Genomic DNA, 22,500 nt, shown 5'->3' with positions numbered 1-22,500 from the left:
CCGTGTTTCTCCCCGCAGGGATGTGTGTGTGCAGGAGGACCTCAGCATCCAGCCGGCGTACAAGGACCTTCTCTCTCAGATGAGGTGGGTGTTTCTGCACCTTTTATGTAACTCGCTACCACCGTCTCTTTATTCTTTGTATTTAACAATTGAGATGCTTTTTGGGGAGAAACAAAGGATTGGGCCTTTTTAAAAAGTGAGTTTTCATTCCGTGCTGGGAAACAACCATCGAGAGGATCGACACTCTGTGGGTGTTAAGAGTTGACTGTAGGAGGAGGAGGGGGATACTGCACCTTCCAAAAAGCCCTGATATGGAATGTGATGCTATGTGATGAAGTAATGGGAACGTGAAACGAACCACCAAGAGAAGGTTTGTATCATGTGGAATGTCACTCTGTCTACTGATGTACTGATGAACATACGTGTACTGGTGAACATTATACGTGTACTGGTGAACATCATACGTGTACTGATGAACATACGTGTACTGGTGAACATCATACATGTAGTGATGAACATAAGTGTACTGGTGAACATCATACGTGTACTGGTGAACATCATACGTGTACTGATGAACATCATACGTGTACTGATGAACATATGTGTACTGGTGAACATCATACGTGTACTGATGAACATCATACAGGTAGTGATGAACATAAGTGTACTGGTGAACATCATACGTGTGCTGCTGAACATCATACGTGTCCTGGTGAACATCATACGTGTGCTGCTGAACATCATACGTGTACTGGTGAACATCATACGTGTGCTGCTGAACATCATACGTGTGCTGGTGAACATCATACGTGTGCTGCTGAACATCATACGTGTACTGGTGAATGTAAATGGGCTGTACTTGTCGTTTTCTAGTCAACCACCCAAAGCGTGTTGACCCGACATGACATCATTCTCACCCTGCTGACGGCAGCGACCACACAGTCACTAACATTCACACTGTCGTCAAGCTACAGGAGCGATGTGGGGTTGAAGTGTCTTGCCCAAGGACACATGGACACGCGGGTTCAAACCGTCGACCCTGTGATTGAAAAGTTGATGATTCTGTGAGCGTGATGTAACGGCTCCTGCAAATTAGCCCATCATCACCATTTGTCAAATGCCCCCCTCCCTCTCCGTCTCATTATCTGGTAATCTGGGGAGGCGAGTGCTACGGTGATTAGCCCCCCATCCACCATTTCATCTGCTCATTATTGTTTCCTCTCTGCTCGGGACTATCCAGCCCTGAGGAGCCGATGGATGGAGTTTTTAATGTAGCTTAGCGCTGCTAACGGGGGACAAAAACCAGTGAATCTGATCACATGACCTTTTTGATTAGTGCACATTTGGTCTCCTGTGTGATCTTAAGGGCCAGTGTGAAGCATTAAAGGAGGATTAAAGGTGTGGAGGCACCTGAGCATAAAGAACAAGCCGTGTCTCCACAGCAGCCCAGAGACACAAATATGAGAAGCGCACGTTGTCATGGCAACGTCACCGTACGGTTTCTCGGCTCGAGCTCAGCTTTTTGTTTTTAACAACCAAAAGTGAAAAGAGGTGTTTGGCGACCAAAATATTAGAATAACCTCCAATGGGGTGAAAACAAGAGTCAAAGTGTTTGCATTATTAACATTATCCAGACAGATCAATAAGTCCTACACACCGGCCCTTAGATGTCTTCACCCAGGTGTCTTCTCGCTCTCACTGGCTGAGAGACACGTCTCATCTTTGAGGATCTATGGAGTGGAACATTTAAGGTGCATCTCTTTTGGGGGTCTCCGTGTCTTTGTCTCTCCGTGTCTTTGTCTCTCCGTGTCTTTGTCTCTCCGTGTCTTTGTCTCTCCGTGTCTTTGTCTCTGTGTGAGTGTGTCTGTGTGTATTTGTTCTCATTGTTTAGGTGTTTTTTCTTGGGTAAAATCCCTCAGCAAACATTTCAATTAAAAGGTAATATCAGCAAAGGCCATGTGGGGGAAGTCATTTCCTGCTCTGGATGAGTGGTGCAATCGTTCCTCCGTTAAATGTCTTCATTAAAAATCTTTTATTGCTTTTAGCATTAAAGTAATCAACCACTTGAAATGAAAGGAAACCTGAACGTGTTTGTTCTCTCAGAATTAATAAGAACCCTCAAAAGTACAAACCCTGATGAAGGACACAGAGAGATGATGTTTTTCTCGCACACATAAGAAGCAAAAGCTGAACAGAACAACTTTATTTTATGTGTTTGAGACATTTTATGAATTCTTCTTCCTTTGGTCAAATGAATTAAGGCATAAAGTGGAAGCGTCTAAAGTCCTGACCCCCCCCCCCCCCCCCCCCCCCCTCCCAGGAACATCTTCAAGGTGGACGACATCGCCCTGAACTACCGCGACCCCGAGGGCGACCTCATCCGCCTCCTGGACGACGAGGACGTCCAGCTGATGGTCAGAGAGAGCAGAGGTCGGCGTGGGAAGGTCAACAGACCTGTCAATCAGTTTCCATGGGAACTGTACGTGACCCTGGCCCGCGACCTCTCCGTGTACCGCGCTGCCGAGGCCTGAGAGCCAGTGGCGTCCGTGCCGCTGTCATACTCACTGCTGTGTCCATTCACTCCCCAATAAAACAACTTAATACACGTTTTACACTTTGGAGTCACATTGTTTTCATTTATTTATTTAGAATTATTTATCTCTGTGCTAACGTCAGTGGGTTAGCTTCCATGCGCTAGATTAGCCATTGTGCTAAGCTTACCGAGTTATCTTAAGCGCACACTTCATCACTCTTGGGTTCCTGTTGGGCTCGGAAAGCTCTCGGATATTTGATGAGATATAGATATATATATAAGTTATTTTTCTCCTTTTGCATAGGCCTGTATGCTATGCTAAGCTAATCAGCTGCTGGTGTCTTACTATTTAACAATAGTACACAAAAGTTCCATCGACCATCTAAATCTTGGCAGGTAAGCTTTACCTTGTGCCTAAATATATGTAATCATATAATAATATTCTTGTTTCATGTTCTATTCCCGCTGTGTGTTGGAGTCCTGTCGCGTGTCGGCCATTGTAACAAAAGGCCCGAGTCGCTGGTTCTCCAATCGACCTTTGGCCGCAATTTAATGACCCACATTGGTCTTTGCCGTCGTACATCTTAACCTATAATCACGTCCCTATTTACTCATTCACATATTACATTACGTTACATTACATGTCATTTAGCGGACGCTTTTATCCAAAGCAATGTACAATAAGTGCCTTCAACCATAGGGTACAAACTCTGGAGAACAAGAAAGTGCAATTTCCTTAAATAAGCAGATTTACAATTTGCTATAGATGAGTGACGTTACAAGTACAATTTAAGTGCTACAATTTGTACACATAGTAGTTTAGTCCTATTTTTTTTATCTTTGACTGTTGCAAATGTGAAAGAATCATCATTTCATGTCATAAGAAGAAGTTGTGTATACATACCTTCAGATAATAAACTCAAGAGTGTTTTATACATGTTATAGTGACTAAATCTCCCTAAATATAGAGCGATTTTGTAAACAGTCACAATTTGATGCGTCTGTTACCCTGGCAGCATTATGAAAAGCGAAGCCAACATCAGTTAAAGCTGCATTCTCTGTAGTGACCAGCAGGGGGCGACTCCTCTGCTCCCATAGACGTCTATGAGGAAATGACTCTACTTCTCTGTAGTGACCAGCAGGGGGCGACTCCTCTGCTCCCATAGACGTCTATGAGGAAATGACTACTTCTCTGTAGTGACCAGCAGGGGGCGACTCCTCTGCTCCCATAGACGTCTATGAGGAAATGACTCTACTTCTCTGTAGTGACCAGCAGGGGGCGACTCCTCTGCTCCCATAGACGTCTATGAGGAAATGACTCTACTTCTCTGTAGTGACCAGCAGGGGGCGACTCCTCTGCTCCCATAGACGTCTATGAGGAAATGACTACTTCTCTGTAGTGACCAGCAGGGGGCGACTCCTCTGCTCCCATAGACGTCTATGAGGAAATGACTCTACTTCTCTGTAGTGACCAGCAGGGGGCGACTCCTCTGCTCCCATAGACGTCTATGAGGAAATGACTCTACTTCTCTGTAGTGACCAGCAGGGGGCGACTCCTCTGCTCCCATAGACGTCTATGAGGAAATGACTACTTCTCTGTAGTGACCAGCAGGGGGCGACTCCTCTGCTCCCATAGACGTCTATGAGGAAATGACTCTACTTCTCTGTAGTGACCAGCAGGGGGCGACTCCTCTGCTCCCATAGACGTCTATGAGGAAATGACTCTACTTCTCTGTAGTGACCAGCAGGGGGCGACTCCTCTGCTCCCATAGACGTCTATGAGGAAATGACTACTTCTCTGTAGTGACCAGCAGGGGGCGACTCCTCTGCTCCCATAGACGTCTATGAGGAAATGACTCTACTTCTCTGTAGTGACCAGCAGGGGGCGACTCCTCTGCTCCCATAGACGTCTATGAGGAAATGACTCTACTTCTCTGTAGTGACCAGCAGGGGGCGACTCCTCTGCTCCCATAGACGTCTATGAGGAAATGACTCTACTTCTCTGTAGTGACCAGCAGGGGGCGACTCCTCTGCTCCCATAGACGTCTATGAGGAAATGACTCTACTTCTCTGTAGTGACCAGCAGGGGGCGACTCCTCTGCTCCCATAGACGTCTATGAGGAAATGACTCTACTTCTCTGTAGTGACCAGCAGGGGGCGACTCCTCTGCTCCCATAGACGTCTATGAGGAAATGACTCTACTTCTCTGTAGTGACCAGCAGGGGGCGACTCCTCTGCTCCCATAGACGTCTATGAGGAAATGACTCTACTTCTCTGTAGTGACCAGCAGGGGGCGACTCCTCTGCTCCCATAGACGTCTATGAGGAAATGACTACTTCTCTGTAGTGACCAGCAGGGGGGGACTCCTCTGCTCCCATAGACGTCTATGAGGAAATGACTCTACTTCTCTGCAGTGACCAGCAGGGGGCGACTCCTCTGCTCCCATAGACGTCTATGAGGAAATGACTCTACTTCTCTGTAGTGACCAGCAGGGGGCGACTCCTCTGCTCCCATAGACGTCTATGAGGAAATGACTCTACTTCTCTGTAGTGACCAGCAGGGGGCGACTCCTCTGCTCCCATAGACGTCTATGAGGAAATTACTCTACTTCTCTGTAGTGACCAGCAGGGGGCGACTCCTCTGCTCCCATAGACGTCTATGAGGAAATGACTCTACTTCTCTCTGGATTTATTCCCTCAGTAAACATTGTAAACATGAGTTTATGTCTCAGCCTCTAGTCTCAAGTCTTCAACACAACATGATGTTCATTTAGTGAATTCTGGTCCATTTAGAGTCAAACAGACCATAAAGCAGGGGGCGATTTGGGGCGGGGCTACACGCTGATTGACAGGTCTCTACCACAGTGTTACCCAGTCAGTTACCCATGTTTATGACTTGAAACTTTAATTATTATTTAAACATTGTGTTGTACTAAGTACAAAATGCTATATTTCTCACACCTTCTCTGTTTGTTAGTAGGAAGGTTCCATGTAATCGTTACATAATATGTAGCTGTTACTAACTTGCTCAGACAGTGTGATGTTTTCATCACAGCTTTGGTCAACACACAGCGGGAGACGGAGCCCGAGCAAAGAAAGAACAGGGGGCGGACGGTACGACGGCGGGGGGGTACAACACATTTACATCACAAGGTGCGGAGGATTAATGCCCCCATGAGGAGGTTTGAAGCTGTCATCAACATATATGTCAGCATTCGTTATTAAAACACCCCTCAGATGAAAGAGCTCCTTTGAGTGGGTTCTAAATGTTTCCATCACAAGAAACGTGCGACTCAAAGGTGCTGAATCACACCTGCTGACCCTGGAGCCGCCAAACGTAACCGCCAGTCAAAGTTCTGCATGCTGATTGGTTCTAAACGTCGAGGTGGCAGTTTGACTTGACTCGCCACAGGGGGGCGCCGCTGATCCACCTCGGTACGCTGTCAGGTGACTGTGAGCACATCTTCATCCTCTTCGTCCTCCCCATCATCTTCACCCTCGTCATCTTCATCCCTTCATCCACACAAGCTGAGGACAAAGTGACAAAGGTGTGAACGGTGATTATGTGTGTGTGTGTGTGTGTGTCTGTGTGTGATGCTTCCACAGTATAATTCAATTATTATTATTAATTATTATTCATAATCAACTAAAACACATTGAAAATGAGTTTATTCTGATAATTACTGAAAAATAAAACGCAATATCCAGTAAAAATTCATCTAAACACATCAAAGGAGCAAACAAGTATGTGATTAATGACAACACATAATAATACATGTGATATTTAAAGGGGGGTTTATATCTGAATGTAGACACATTTTCAATGTCTTTATTAAAATCCCATTATTTTATTGGCTGCTGGTGACGTTAAATAAGTTGATCTTATTGAAGCGGTTCAACAACGGAGCAGCTCTTGGAGGGGGGGGGGGGGGGGTCTATCTGTCCATCTGCAGTCGGGGGCTTTTTGCAGATGTCGTGATGACATCATCAGTGTGTGAAGTCACAGGGTGAAGATGAGACGATGAGGGGAATAAATCAGCTGCGTGGAAACATCCTTCAATAGCTTGAGTGTGTTTCCTGTGGAGGAAGGAGAGGAGGGGAGGAGGAGAGGGGAAGGGAGGGGAGGAAGGAGAGGAGGAGGAGAGGAGGAGAGGGGAGGAGGAACGAGAGGAGGAGAGGAGGAGGAGAGGAGGAGAGGAAGGAGAGGAGGAGGAGAGGAGGAAGGAGAGGAGGAGAGGAGGAGAGGGGAGGGGAGGAGGAAGGAGAGGAGGAGGAGAGGAGAGAGGAGGAGAGGAGGAAGGAGAGGAGGAGGAGAGGAGAGAGGAGGAGAGGAGGAAGGAGAGGAGGAGGAGAGGAGAGGAAGAAGGGGAGAAGGAGAGGAGGAAAGGAGGAGGAGGAGAGGAGGAAGGGGAGGAGAGGAGGAGGAGGAGGAAGGGGAGAAGGAGAGGAGGAAAGGAGGAGGAGGAGAGGAGGAGGAGAGGAGGAGAGGGGAGGGGAGGAGGAAGGAGAGGAGGAGGAGAGGAGAGAGGAGGAGAGGAGGAAGGAGAGGAGGAGGAGAGGAGAGGAAGAAGGGGAGAAGGAGAGGAGGAAAGGAGGAGGAGGAGAGGAGGAAGGGGAGGAGAGGAGGAGGAGGAGGAAGGGGAGAAGGAGAGGAGGAAAGGAGGAGGAGGACAGGAGGAGGAGGAGGAGGAGAGGAGGAAGGAGAGGAGGAGGAGTAGAGGAGGGGAGGAGGAGAGGAGAGGAGCGTAGGAAGGAGAAGAGGAGGAGAGGAGAGGAGGAGTCGATGCAGAGACATTGGAGTCATGTGATCTCTGTCATGTGATCCTCTCACCTCGCTCATCACTAGTAGATAATAAGTAGGGGGAGCAGGTTGGGATCTGAGGAGTCACAGGACGTCGTCATGGTAACCTCGCTCATTGTTTTTTGAAGTTTCGCGGAACTTCCGAACGTTTCTTCCACTAAAACGTCACATTTCCTTCTGATCTGATATTTATTGGTTTGATGTGAGGCAGAACTCTTCTCCATCCTCATCTTCATCATGCTCCTCCTCTCCGTCTCATTGTTCTCTCTCCGACTCTCTGCCAGAAGAACACCGTTGATATTGAGGCACGTTTGCCCTTCCTGTGTTTTCCTCCAGTCGCCATGGCAGCACTTCCTGTCTCTGTAAAAGACACACTCACGCACACACACGCACACACGTGCGCATTCACACAGTGCTACTCTGTGCAAACACATGCAGGCAGTAGGGATGTACTCTGGCAGCAGCGAGCTAGCGTGCACATGCTACCACATATTTCGTCTCTCGCTCCCTTCTGCAAAGCGTCAGGATCTGAACAGACACAAAAAAACACGTTCTGACCGTAAAACTCTTTTGAGGGAGTTGATGGAGAGAAAAGAGAGAACTTTATACTGTATTTATAAAAAAAAGGTAAAAAAAATACTGCATAATGAAATAAAGAAAACGTTTTTACGTCGCAGTTTGATACTAAAACAGAGATCATAATGGACTGATGGGAGGTGATCTAACATCTAGTTCATCTTTAAAGGTCTTGTGTTCAGTTGTTCTTGACTCCGCCCCCTTTTGTCACTCAGTTATTTGCCTTTTTGATGACGAGCAGATCTTTCCCGTAGAGACTTGATGCTCAGCAGATATAAAAGTAAATTACTCTGGATGATAATTAAAGTTAGATGTAACCGGGTTTGTAGACCTGCTCCTGGATTAGAGAGGAGCCCAAAGACCCCATTGACCCCAAAGACCTCCAGGATCCTCACAGCTTTACCTCCTCAGTTTAATAAACTGTTTGATTTGATTCATTTGTGTTGCATCGGCTGGTTCTCTTGTTGTCGTTCTTTCTGTTTTTATTATCTCACTTGTATCACTTTTAGAGGTGTTTAGGTGCTACATTAAGTTATTATTATAATTATAGTTATAATGTCCCCGTGTCCTTACTCACTATTCGGCCCGGGGAAGATGGTTGAGGTTATCCTCGGTTATTCCGCCACAAAAACATTAATGGAGAAACTTGTGCACGAGAGAGCGTCAGTAAGTGTTTGTGTGTTTAGTGTTTTGAGGATGTGAGTCGGTGTGAGATGTTGCCGCACTCAGCACAAAGGGACAGAAAAACACTCGTGAGTCCAGGAGGGAGGAACAGATGGACCTCAGCACTTCCCCTTTCACTTCTGTAAAAGCTTCAATGAGCGCACGCCTGGTTACCGTAACCAGGGGCACAAACAAACTGCTTCTTAAAATACTCGCCGCGGCCCCGTGGATACGCCGCCTCCGGCTCCCAGGGCTCAGGAATCAGGTTAATGAGCGACTGACCATGAACTCTCTCTTCAGGGATTATTAGAGCGAGCAGGAGGTCCGCCCAGAACGCAGAGCAGAACCACAAGCAGAACCCTCGAAGCCCCAGAAGAACCGGGGTCAGAACACCGAGCAGAACCCTGTGAAAAGAGTTGATAACAACAGAGATACGGAACGTCTGCGCGGTGAAACCATCGTACACAAAGGAGGTTTTGAGGGAGAACCTGAGGGCGGAGCTATTGTGAGACGAGCTAATGGTGACAACCGGAGCGAGGAGGACTGGTGGAGTCTGAGGACCTTCTGATCTGAGTCTAAAGGTTTTGGAAAATTAGGTCATTCAAAGAAACATTTGAGGGCTAAAACCTTTAGGCCTCTTATCAGATCTGACTCATAAGTCTTCAGACTTGACTCACAAGCATTGTGTGAATTCTCCTAATTTAGCCTCAACAGATTTAAAGGAGACCTGGTCTGTGGTGGAAGACTCCTTCTGCTCAAGAAGGTTCCTCACTGAAGTGTGACCTTCATCATAAGAGCTGTCAGAAAATAATAGTGCTACAATACTTATACATATAAAGTTAGGTGTAGTTAGCTCAGCTCATATGAAGTTAGGTGTAGTTAGCTCAGCTCGTATAAAGTTAGGTGTAGTTAGCTCAGCTCATATGAAGTTAGGTGTAGTTAGCTCAGCTCGTATAAAGTTAGGTGTAGTTAGCTCAGCTCATGTGATGCACTCGGATTCCGAGTGCATCACAGTACAGAAACAGCACTGGTGAAAATTACGAATGATCTTCTACTTGCATCGGACCAAGGACTCATCTCTTTTCTTGTCTTGCTGGACCTCAGTGCCGCATTTGATACCATAGACCATTGTATCCTGTTGCAGAGACTAGAACATTTAATTGGTATCAAAGGAACTGCACTCAGCTGGTTTAAATCCTACCTATCGGACCGATCCCAGTTTGTGCTTGTAAACGGTGAATCCTCAAAGACCACCAATGTTGGTCACGGAGTCCCACAAGGTTCTGTACTTGGACCGATTTTATTTACCCTCTATATGCTTCCTTTGGGCGATCTTATCAGGAAACACCACATAAACTTCCATTGTTATGCAGACGATACTCAACTGTATCTGTCGATCAAGCCAGAAGAGACGGACCAGTTAGTTAGACTCCAAGAATGTCTTGGAGACATCAAAACTTGGATGACCGGCAACTTCCTGATGCTAAACTCAGAAAAAACGGAAGTTATCCTGATAGGCCCAGAGCGCCTTCGAAGCCAGCTGTCGCGTGATACAGTTTTTATGGATGGAATTGCTCTGGTACCCAGCAGCACCGTCAGGAATCTGGGAGTTCTCTTCGACCAGGATATGACCTTCAACTCGCATATAAAGAAGACTTCAAGGACTGCCTATTTTCATCTACGTAACATATCAAAAATCAGGAACTTCCTGTCTCAAAGTGATGCAGAAAAATTAGTTCATGCGTTTGTCACTTCCAGACTGGACTACTGTAATTCTTTGTTATCAGGCTGCTCTTATAAATCTCTTAAGCCTCTCCAGCTGATTCAGAATGCTGCAGCACGTGTATTAACAAGAACTAAGAAAAGGGATCATATCACTCCTGTATTAACTTCTCTGCACTGGCTCCCTGTTAAATCAAGAATAGATTTTAAGGTACTTCTCCTCACCTACAAGGCACTTGCTGGTGAGGCACCGTTGTATCTTCAAGAGCTTGTAACACCGTATTGCCCTACAAGGCAACTGCGCTCCATAGATGCTGGGTTACTTGTTGTTCCTAGGGTTTTAAAAAGTAGGCTGGGGGCCAGAGCCTTCAGTTATCAAGCTCCTCTTTTGTGGAACCAGGTTCCACTTTCAGTCCGGGGGGCAGATTCGGTTAGCTCTTTTAAAGTAAAACTTAAAACGTTCCTCTTTGATTCTGCCTATAGTTAGGGCTGGCTCAGGTTAGTCCGGACCAGCCCTTAGTTAAGCTGCTATAGGCTTAGAATGCCGGGGGAATTCTTAGGACACACCGAGCTCCTCTCTCACGCTCTCTTTCTACCATAATTCAAGTTTTATTAATGCACATGACTAATTTAGCTTCTTTCCGGGAGTTTTTTTTGTGCTTTCGCCCCTATCAGGTCTCCATAGATCGTGGTTCCTTCGGGACCCTGGTCCTGACACCTACTGTGGCCATGCTGACGCCTGCTGCTGCCATCATCATCATCATCATCATCATCATTATTTTAGATATTAATCATATTACTTTACTCATAAACCGACATTACCCTCTCCTAAAATCTCTGTGCTCTCCCTCCCCACAGGATTCTGTGGATGGTGGTTCTATCTGATGGTGGTTGCCTCTGCAGTGGTCCTGCTGTGCGCCTGGCTTACTACTCACAATTACTTGAATCATTTCTGTCATAGGAATTGCATGTATTATACATTGTTCATTCTGTACACATGGCATCCATTGTAGTCTGTCCATCCCGGGAGTGGGATCCCTCCTCTGACGTTCTCCCTAAGGTTTCTTCCCTTTTTTCCCTCTTGTAAGGGTTTTTTCATTTTTTGGGGAGTTTTTCCTGTGCCGATGGTGGGTTTCGGGGCAGAGGATGTCGTATGTGTACAGACTGTAAAGCCCTCTGAGGCAAATTTGTAATTTGCGATTCTGGGCTATACAAAATAAAATGACTTGACTTGACTTGACTCATATAAAGCTAGGTGTAGTTAGCTCAGCTCGTATAAAGTTAGGTGTAGTTAGCTCAGCTCATGTAAAGTTAGTTGTAGTTAGCTCAGCTCATGTAAAGTTAGGTGTAGTTAGCTCAGCTCATATACAGTTAGGTGTAGTTAGCTCAGCTCATATAAAGTTAGGTGTAGTTAGCTCAGCTCATGTAAAGTTAGGTGTAGTTAGCTCAGCTCATAATAAGTTAGGTGTAGTTAGCTCAGCTCATGTAAAGTTAGGTGTAGTTAGCTCAGCTCATATACAGTTAGGTGTAGTTAGCTCAGCTCATGTAAAGTTAGGTGTAGTTAGCTCAGCTCATAATAAGTTAGGTGTAGTTAGCTCAGCTCATGTAAAGTTAGGTGTAGTTAGCTCAGCTCATATGAAGTTAGGTGTAGTTAGCTCAGCTCATATAGAGTTAGGTGTAGTTAGCTCAGCTCGTATAAAGTTAGGTGTAGTTAGCTCAGCTCATGTAAAGTTAGGTGTAGTTAGCTCAGCTCATGTAAAGTTAGGCGTAGTTAGCTCAGCTCATGTAAAGTTAGGTGTAGTTAGCTCAGCTCATGTAAAGTTAGGTGTAGTTAGCTCAGCTCATGTAAAGTTAGGTGTAGTTAGCTCAGCTCATATAAAGTTAGGTGTAGTTAGCTCAGCTCATATAAAGTTAGGTGTAGTTAGCTCAGCTCATGTAAAGTTAGGTGTAGTTAGCTCAGCTCATGTAAAGTTAGGTGTAGTTAGCTCAGCTCATATACAGTTAGGTGTAGTTAGCTCAGCTCATGTAAAGTTAGGTGTAGTTAGCTCAGCTCATGTAAAGTTAGGTGTAGTTAGCTCAGCTCATATAAAGTTAGGTGTAGTTAGCTCAGCTCATATAAAGTTAGGTGTAGTTAGCTCAGCTCATGTAAAATTAGGTGTAGTTAGCTCAGCTCATGTAAAGTTAGGTGTAGTTAGCTCAGCTCATATAAAGTTAGGTGTAGTTAGCTCAGCTCATATAAAGTTAGGTGTAGTTAGCTCAGCTCATGTAAAGTTAGGTGTAGTTAGCTCAGCTCATATAAAGTTAGGTGTAGTTAGCTCAGCTCATATAAAGTTAGGTGTAGTTAGCTCAGCTCATATAAAGTTAGGTGTAGTTAGCTCAGCTCATATAAAGTTAGGTGTAGTTAGCTCAGCTCATATAAAGTTAGGTGTAGTTAGCTCAGCTCATATAAAGTTAGGTGTAGTTAGCTCAGCTCATATGAAGTTAGGTGTAGTTAGCTCAGCTCATATAAAGTTAGGTGTAGTTAGCTCAGCTCATATAAAGTTAGGTGTAGTTAGCTCAGCTCATATAAAGTTAGGTGTAGTTAGCTCAGCTCATATAAAGTTAGGTGTAGTTAGCTCAGCTCATATGAAGTTAGGTGTAGTTAGCTCAGCTCATATAAAGTTAGGTGTAGTTAGCTCAGCTCGTATAAAGTTAGGTGTAGTTAGCTCAGCTCATATGAAGTTAGGTGTAGTTAGCTCAGCTCATATAAAGTTAGGTGTAGTTAGCTCAGCTCGTATAAAGTTAGGTGTAGTTAGCTCAGCTCATATGAAGTTAGGTGTAGTTAGCTCAGCTCATATAAAGTTAGGTGTAGTTAGCTCAGCTCATATGAAGTTAGGTGTAGTTAGCTCAGCTCATATAAAGTTAGGTGTAGTTAGCTCAGCTCATATAAAGTTAGGTGTAGTTGATAGACACCCTGAAAGAGTCTTCCAGTCGTCTTGGTGTCTGAGGGTTGTTATGCTTCTGATGTGTGTCTAGAATAAAGTGCACATGCGTGTGTGTGCGTGCGAGCGAGGGCGGGCTGAGGTCATGGCGTGGGGGGGGTCAGGCGAGGCCACGTAAGGAGCCAGGACCCCCCCACAGCAACGGGGAGGGAGACTAAACTACCGGCTCTGTCCATGCAAATACACCATGAGCGCACCACACCAGTGTGTGTGTGTGTGTGTGTGTGTGCGTGTGTCTGTGTGTGTGTGTGTGTGTGTGTGTGTTGAGGGGGTGAAGGGAGATTCACTTCCCCGCTGAGGCAGATGCGGAACATCTGGACAATCGTCCCAGTGAGAAACAGACGCTGTAAACATGTTCTACACGTTTACAAGACGTGACTTGATGAACCAACGAGTCGCTTTGTGTAACAAATTGGTAAATGTCATTTGAAAGTTAAATGTACATATTTTACTCTCTGATTCAGATTAAGCTTATTTCATAATTTTAAAATGAATTGTTCACTATTGATCTTAATAGATTATTTTTCTTGGTCACAAAAAACGACATTTGTGTCATTTTCCTTTTTATTTGGCATTTGTTGCTTTGCCTTTTGAGTAAAATGGATTTGGGCTTATTGTGCAGGAATGTGTGAGATGTACAGAAATAAAAGTTAGTTTGATGAGACTCTCCATGTGTGTGTGTGTGTGTGTGTGCGTTCGTCCATTGTGAGTCATGTTAGGTGGAATAAGATCGTGTCTCCCCTCAGGTGAAAAGGATGAGAGACACATAAACAGGAACAGTGGTGATTCAGCAAGGTGTGTGTGTGTGCGTGTGTGTGTGTGTGTGTGCGGCTTGTCGGGTGTGTGTCAAACGTGGGCGGACCCCACTGCACCGTTGACACACGGCTCTCCGGTGTGACCTCGGAGGTTGCCGCTGTCCCTGATTGGCTGCCAGCTGCCAGCTCATTAAGCGGCTCGCACAGGGACGCCGTGCCAGAGGACACACTCTCCATTTGTTTCACAACACACGGACACAGTCGCACACACTCTTCAGGGGGCACCGCAGGTATGGCACGCAGCCACGCGCACACACACACACAGACGCACACAGACGCAGCAGAGGGCCCGCGGGGCCTCGTGACCTGGCTGGACTTTGGCTCACCTCGGCCTCACACCGACGTGCCGCTGGCTGGAGGAGCCGCCTGCAGGGTCACGACCCGCCAAGGAGGAACACGGGGAGGACGAAAGGACGAGACAGAGAGGACACAGAAGTAGAGGACAATTGTTCAGTTGGGATGAAACACGTTGAACCGGGTGTCTTACTGTCCGGCTGACTTCTCTGGATTCTGTCACCGATCACTGGTGAGTACGACGAGGTCACGACTCACAGAAGCGAAGGTCGGGGATACGCTGCTAAATGTGCTGTCGTTAGCGTTTAAGTCTTCACATTCATTACTCAAGAAGTACAGACACTCGGTTTTAAAACGACTCCTGTAGAAGTCAAAGTATCAACTCAAGTATAAAAGTACTGGTTTCAAAACTACTTGAAGTATAAAAGTAAAAGTCATGTAAGGGGGAAAATGTCCATTAAGGACAAACTCTTAATGTGTAACATGTCCGTCCGGTACAATATGATCAAAGGTTCCTTCAGATCACGTGACCTGCCGTCCCACTGATTGGACTGCAGTGTCTCCCCAGGTCTACTACGTCACGGTTATAACGGTGGAAACACCGAACCGCTTCGGCCGGTTATCAAAGCATCGGCCAAATGACCCGTTTCAGCCTTTATGAGCAAATACAGGATCCCGTTGTGTTCATTTCTAAAGACACTCATCACTTCATTCAAGTCGCTGCGTTGTGCCACATTCTCAATACAGTCAGAAGAAAACATTCACGACAAACCACGGCCATGAAGATCCTCGTCTACCGTCACGTGGAATGTGCATGGCGCCCAGCTGAGGGCAGCGTGTGGCGCTCCGGATGCTAAATGTTTCTACTTCTCCTCCAACCAATCAAATTCACGCTGTCCGCATGGCGCCGTCCATCAGCACATCCATCCATCAGCACATCCATCCATCAGCACATTCATCCATCAGCACATCCATCCATCAGCACATCCATCCATCAGCACATCCATCCATCAGCACATCCATCCATCAGCACATTCATCCATCAGCACATTCATCCATCAGCACATCCATCCATCAGCACATCCATCCATCAGCACATCCATCCATCAGCACATTCATCCATCAGCACATCCATCCATCAGCACATTCATCCATCAGCACATCCATCCATCAGCACATCCATCCATCAGCACATTCATCCATCAGCACATCCATCCATCAGCACATTCATCCATCAGCACATCCATCCATCAGCACATCCATCCATCAGCACATCCATCCATCAGCACATCCATCCATCAGCACATTCATCCATCAGCACATCCATCCATCAGCACATCCATCCATCAGCACATTCATCCATCAGCACATCCATCCATCAGCACATCCATCCATCAGCACATTCATCCATCAGCACATCCATCCATCAGCACATCCATCCATCAGCACATCCATCCATCAGCACATCCATCCATCAGCACATCCATCCATCAGCACATTCATCCATCAGCACATCCATCCATCAGCACATCCATCCATCAGCACATCCATCCATCAGCACATCCATCCATCAGCACATTCATCCATCAGCACATTCATCCATCAGCACATCCATCCATCAGCACATCCATCCATCAGCACATTCATCCATCAGCACATCCATCCATCAGCACATTCATCCATCAGCACATCCATCCATCAGCACATCCATCCATCAGCACATCCATCCATCAGCACATTCATCCATCAGCACATCCATCCATCAGCACATTCATCCATCAGCACATCCATCCATCAGCACATCCATCCATCAGCACATCCATCCATCAGCACATCCATCCATCAGCACATTCATCCATCAGCACATCCATCCATCAGCACATCCATCCATCAGCACATTCATCCATCAGCACATCCATCCATCAGCACATCCATCCATCAGCACATCCATCCATCAGCACATTCATCCATCAGCACATCCATCCATCAGCACATCCATCCATCAGCACATCCATCCATCAGCACATCCATCCATCAGCACATCCATCCATCAGCACATTCATCCATCAGCACATCCATCCATCAGCACATCCATCCATCAGCACATCCATCCATCAGCACATCCATCCATCAGCACATTCATCCATCAGCACATTCATCCATCAGCACATCCATCCATCAGCACATGGACGATGACAAGCCGGAATGAAAACAAGCCCAGATGAAATAGGAGTAACAGGGTTATCCTGATTCCTGCTGCTAATCGCTAACGTTAGCTTACATGTGATGCTAACTGGCGCTTACAGCTAGCTGGTCCTCGGAAGAGTAACTAGCCACATGATCAAAGCTGTTTCCACCTGAATCCACGAACACAACAACAAATAGTGGCACTTCAATGGTACTTACAACGGCTCTTATCCACAGAGAATGTAAATCTAATTGTTTCATGTTCTTCTGGGTTTGTTTCCTGTAAGTCGCTTTGGATAAAAGCGTCAGATAAATGACGTGTGATGTAAATATGTGCATTGGTGTGTATGTGAAGAGGTCAGATCGGCTTTATTTACTCTTTTAGTAAAGTTAGAAGTGTAGAAATACACAATACATAGTAATAGTGAACTGTAGTGGTCCCTTTGTCACCGAGTCACATCACAGCCTCCGGCACGACTTGTGATGCTGTAAAAATAGTTCAAACAGCACAATGACAGCCTTGTAAACTCTCATCCAACGTGATCTCAAGGCTTTAAAAAGACACTTTTCAGGTCTTTTCCTCATTCTGAAGGTTTTCTTCATTTATAAACACTCCCAATTGCAAACAAGTCAAAAACATTTAAGCAACCAGATTAGCTGGGTATGTTTCATAAAAGTGAGTATTTTTACTGTACTAAAGCGAAGTGGACGTCACTGGACAGTTGTCTCCTTGGGGAAAGTCCTGTTTGTCTCCGTTGGACCTTCTCGCCAGATCGAGTCTCCTCCTCTTAAATCACCTGCACTGTGGATCCAACTTTACACCAAAAGCAACAACGTGCAAAATGTCTACAGACAGCGACCGCTGGCTAAGTCCCGCCCCTCCAAGGCAGGCCGACCAATCATGGCTCTTTAAAATCACGCTAGGTGCTGAAGGTGTGCAGAATGTGCTTTAATCATTATCACTGTGTGAATTTGTGTGTTATTCATACCAGTCCGGTCCATAAATCTCACTACACATCACAGGTGGGATCTCTCAGCTGAAGCACCTCGAAGAACTCGATGAGTCCTCGTGCTTAAAGAGGAGAATCTGCTGGCTGAATTAGCTTAGCGGGGGGGTTTGAGGCCACGACATTTAGACGTTGGCTCTGTCTTTAATTATCTTTATATTTTCTTTCATCTCCTCTTCCTCCCTCTCTGTCGTTCATCTTGTGCCCCGTCTCTCCTTCGCCGTGCGATACTTTCCCACAGCGTTTCTGTCAGTAAGTTACTTACTGACTTCTGCTCCGCGGTGCGTGACGGGAGTACAGGAAGTCCTGCTGACGAGGCAAAGGCCGGCTCAGGAGTCACACACACACACACACACACACACACACACACACACACACACAAAAGTTACTTTACTGACTAAGAGGTTTCAGATACCAAAGACTCTCTGATCTACGTTCCTCTAATTGTAATTCACCAAGACGCCTTGAAAATGACTTTTTTTGGTTTATTTCCATTTCGTTCCCAAACTGCGTTAACAAAGATGTCAAGCAGCACTTAAAAACATATCCTACATGCTTACTTGTTTTTCTATTTTCATTTTAAATGCAGAAGGAGGTTTTTTAATTCTTTAATTGTTCAAATGTTAAGTGCTTATTTCTTCCAACCACTTCAATTTGTAAAAAGTAGGTTCTGCTTTTATTTATACTTAAATGGGCTGCACTTTGAAACACATATTCCGTATGAAATGTGCAATTCAAACAAAGATTTATATTACTAAATATGAAAGACAAACATTTTTATTTGTTGAACATTTATTTGATTGTTTTAAAAAAAATAACATTCATCACAGTAACAGTTCAACCAATAATTACCATCTGCAATAATAATTATACTTGAGACTCCTTTTTTAAAATAAGTTAAGCAATAAAGTTTTTGCCCCCTTCCAGAAACAAGATCATCTTCGTAAAGCTTTTCTACACACAGTGTTGACTACAACCCGACCTTTAAGACTTTAATGTGGACATTGGTAGCGTGACCTCGGCAGGCATTTGGTTGTTTTTGATCGGGTAAAAAACAAGCTTATAGATATGTTCCAGTACACAAAGCTAAGCTACAGTACATGAAGCTACATGTAGCAACAGTACACAAAGCTACATTACATGTAGCTACAGTATATGAAGCTACAGTACATGAAGCTACATGTCGGCCGTAGCGTCCGTGGCCCCCTCCCCCCGTCGGCCGTAGCGTCCGCCCTAAAAAGTTTTCTTGAAACATGAAGCTACATATAGCTACAGTATATGAAGCTATGTGTAGCTACAGTATATGAAGCTACATATAGCTACAGTATATGTAGCTACAGTATATGAAGCTACATGAAGCTACAGTATATGAAGCTGCATGTAGCTACAGTATATGAAGCGACATATAGCTACAGTATATGAAGCTACATGACGCTACAGTATATGAAGCTACATATAGCTACAATATATGTAGCTACAGTATATGAAGCTACATGTAGCTACAGTATATGAAGCTACATGAAGCTACAGTATATGAAGCTATGTGTAGCTACAGTATATGAAGCTACATGACGCTACAGTATATGAAGCTACATATAGCTACAATATATGTAGCTACAGTATATGAAGCTACATGTAGCTACAGTATATGAAGCTACATATAGCTACAGTATATGAAGCTATGTGTAGCTACAGTATATGAAGCTACATATAGCTACAATATATGTAGCTACAGTAATTGGAGCTACATGAAGCTACAGTATATGAAGCTACATGAAGCTACAGTATATGAAGCGACATATAGCTACAGTATATGAAGCTACATATAGCTACAGTATATGAAGCTACATGTAGCTACACTATATGAAGGTACATGAAGCTGCAGTATATGAAGCTACATATAGGTACAGTGCACATAGCTACGCTACAGTACATGTGGCTACAGTACACACAGCTATGCTACAGTACACAAAGCTAAATGTAGCTACAGTACATGTAGGTTACTCCAGTGTTAATAACGTTTGATTCAAAGGATTACAGTAACGTCTTTAGGCTGTCGAGGCCTTCGGTTTCCAGTGATTGTCCCAGCGTATGAATCCAATGTGCCCCCCCCGATGATGACTTCTCAGTCGACGTCCGAGGCCAGTCCTCCATTGGTGGACCCAAAGGATCCCAGCAGCCAGTTGATGGCTGTCGACTTGTGAGAGGACGCCCCCAGTCTGACGAATTTATGAAATCCAGCTTTTAGCATCGCAACAAAACGTCCTCCCGACGGGATTTCACTTTGGTCGTTTCCGTGACGACGAAAGCAGCGAAGTCGGACCGGCGACTCTCGGGTCCGTCCTCCACCCAACGGTCTCCTCCGCGTCGCTTTGACTCGGGTCGTCTCGCTTTAGCTTCACCTGTAGGAGGTCACAGGATATGCAAATCAGCTGATTTACTCTTAAATAAACTCCTTAATGTCTTCTGACTGCGTCCCATGTTCAGTATTCTCTCTGCCTCAGTGTTTTACTACAATGTGATAATTAATACATAATTACATATTTATTGACAAATACTGGACATACTTTCTTCATTTTAGTCTTTTAAAGTCAATTTTAAAGCAGTGGTAAAGATGTTGACCTTCAAATGCCAGAAAACCGTATTATAAATATATTAATAGATGTACGGTGTATATTTATATATATATATATATAAATCGATATATAGCTATATACATATCAGGCCTGACTTAATTCTCTCCACACCTCATCGCTCTCCTCTCACCTGCAGCTCTACATGATCACGGCCCTCATGGCGGCCTTGCTGATGCGCTTGCTGTGCTTCCTGCGGCGCCGAGGCGACGCTGGGCGGAACGGCGCCCGGCGGGCCGAGAGCGGGCCGGGGGCCGAGGTGGAGAGGCCTGAGGAGGGACCAGGAGAAGGAAAAGAGTTACCACAGACGTGTCCTCCAGCAGCTGGGACCACAGCGGCAGGTGGGCGGAGCTCTTTCTGGCCGTCACCTGCTTGAAAGCCGGTCGGCTTCGTTCTCCGCTGAGGATGATGTGGACGAAAATGGGTCCGGTGATCCGGCTCCGTCTGAATCATCTGCAGAACTTTGTGTCTCCTCTCTTCCTCCGTTAAATGGCCGACCCCGCGGCTCTGTTCTGAGTCTTTGTCCGGCCCCCGATTGGCCGGCTCGGCGTCCCCAGAGTCCCTGCTATTGGCCGAGCCGCTCTCCTCCCTCCCTTCGGTCTGTCTCGTGACCTCCGTTGTTCTCCTGCTGGTCACCGACGCCGCGGGAGAGGCGGGGCTCGATTTAAGCTTGGGCGGCCGAGTCGGGGTGCCGGGCGGCGTGCCGGGCGGCGTGCCGGCGTCGGACTGCGGCGCGTCCAGCCAGCGCCGCCCCCCCGGCGCTTGATCCTCTGCCCCGCCGCGGTGGAGGCGTTGCTGCCCGCGCAGGTGCTCCGCGTGCACGCCACTCTCCTCCCGGCTCCCGGCGTACCCGCTCCCGTGCCCGGCCTGGGGGGGCCCGCCTCCCATGACGCTGTGCTCCGCCCGGGCCTCGGAGGGCCCCAGGTGCGTCCAGTGCACCAGCTGGGTGTAGCCGCCCTGCTGCCACCGCCCGACCGCCGGGTCGCGCTCCTCGGGCCCGTAGGCCTGCTGGTTGTGCTTCAGGTCGTCGTGGCGATGGAGGTCAGCCTTGGAGTCGCGGGTCTTGGGCGGGGGGTCCGGGCGGACGGTCCGGGGGAGAGGCAGCGGAGGCTGCAGCGGCACAGGTGGGAGGGGGCGTGGGTGGGTCTGCATGGGGACGGAGGGGGAGGAAGGAGGTTGGCACCTGCAGCTGACGTGGTCCTCCACGGAGATGATGGCCTTCTCATATTGGACTTTCCTGTTGACGTACCGGATCTTTGTCACCTGAAGAAGAGAATATTATCTTTTGTAAAACATCCTATCGTAGCGATTAGCCTCTTAGCTTAAATTAGCACTAATCCCACATACCTGCAGGTATCGGGTGGAGGAGAGGGTGGGGACGCACTGCAGCACCCAAGTGTTGCAGCAGCCCGAGCAGCGCTGCACCTCCACGCAGGCCGGCCACAGCAGGAAGTTGGCGCTGGACCTCTCCACCTTCATCACCTCCGTCCGCACTTTACACGTCGCCTGCTGGGCCTGCTGCGCCTCCACTGTGGGCGGGGGGGGCGGATGGGGGGGAGAAAGGGGAGAAGGTGGTGGGTCAGTTTTTAAATGGCATCAGGAATTAGACTAGAAGACACAGGAAGGGACAGGAATAGAAGCGGGGCCCACCGAGGCTTCTGCCCAACCGCCTGTGGGTGTGGTTGGCGTGCGCGTCGTGCTCGTCTTCTTCCTCCTCTGGAGACAAAGACACAAACTCGTTAATTCATTTGAGGAACGGCGAGCAGGAACCCGCCAGGCCGTCTGCCCCCCCGACTTCTTCACCATTTTCTGCAGCGATCTGGCCGCTGTCAGAGAGATGCTAAATATAGCTCATGAGTTCTCTCACACGCGGCGTTACTTCATGCTGCCGCCCCTCGGTGCTAATTATAACCTGCTCAGCGTGTGTGTGTGTGTGTGTGTTTAATTGCCTCTCAGCCCTAATTAACGGCCCGGTGCCAGATACTCTCTAATGTATCCGTGCATTAATCTGTGTGTTACGGCTACTTCCTCTTCCACGGGCGACCCGTTGCATTGTGGGAAAGGCCTACTTAGGGACGGTTGTCCTCAGTGTGCAGGGTCCTGTGCCGACCTCGGCTTGTCCGATGTCACGCGGTTATTCTCTCTGATTCAAAGGAAACGTTATGGGTACGAATGCTCCGGTTACCTGGTAACCAGGTGACACACATAAGTGTCAGGGGGGAATTAATGAAAATACATATTTCATATAAATGCTTGTGAGGATCGAGTTGATGGATGAACTCGTGGGAG

General features: G+C 46.7%; 2 protein-coding genes across 2 annotated transcripts in view; one reads left to right on the top strand and one right to left on the bottom strand.

The window, feature by feature from the left end:
• The window catches only part of ncf4 (neutrophil cytosolic factor 4), a 9,538-nt gene extending 6,926 nt beyond the window's left edge, over positions 1-2,612 (top strand). The window contains exons 9-10 of the mRNA XM_078079934.1: positions 19-84; positions 2,321-2,612. Of these exons, the coding sequence (XP_077936060.1) occupies positions 19-84; positions 2,321-2,531 (277 nt within the window). The 3' untranslated portion in view covers positions 2,532-2,612. The remainder of the gene's footprint in view (positions 1-18; positions 85-2,320) is intronic.
• Positions 2,613-18,352: 15,740 nt separating this feature from the next.
• pdgfba (platelet-derived growth factor beta polypeptide a) overlaps positions 18,353-22,500 on the bottom strand; it is an 11,003-nt gene continuing 6,855 nt past the window's right edge. The window contains exons 3-7 of the mRNA XM_078079932.1: positions 21,862-21,927; positions 21,559-21,740; positions 20,580-21,474; positions 20,345-20,480; positions 18,353-19,980 (exon numbers count right to left, since the gene is read on the bottom strand). Of these exons, the coding sequence (XP_077936058.1) occupies positions 20,353-20,480; positions 20,580-21,474; positions 21,559-21,740; positions 21,862-21,927 (1,271 nt within the window). The 3' untranslated portion in view covers positions 18,353-19,980; positions 20,345-20,352. The remainder of the gene's footprint in view (positions 19,981-20,344; positions 20,481-20,579; positions 21,475-21,558; positions 21,741-21,861; positions 21,928-22,500) is intronic.

This window comes from Gasterosteus aculeatus, chromosome 9 (genome assembly GCF_964276395.1).
Source record: "Gasterosteus aculeatus chromosome 9, fGasAcu3.hap1.1, whole genome shotgun sequence".
Taxonomy (NCBI): Eukaryota; Metazoa; Chordata; class Actinopteri; order Perciformes; family Gasterosteidae; genus Gasterosteus; species Gasterosteus aculeatus.
Note: the sequence above shows the minus strand (reverse complement) of the source record. Positions and strands in the feature narration are given on the sequence as shown.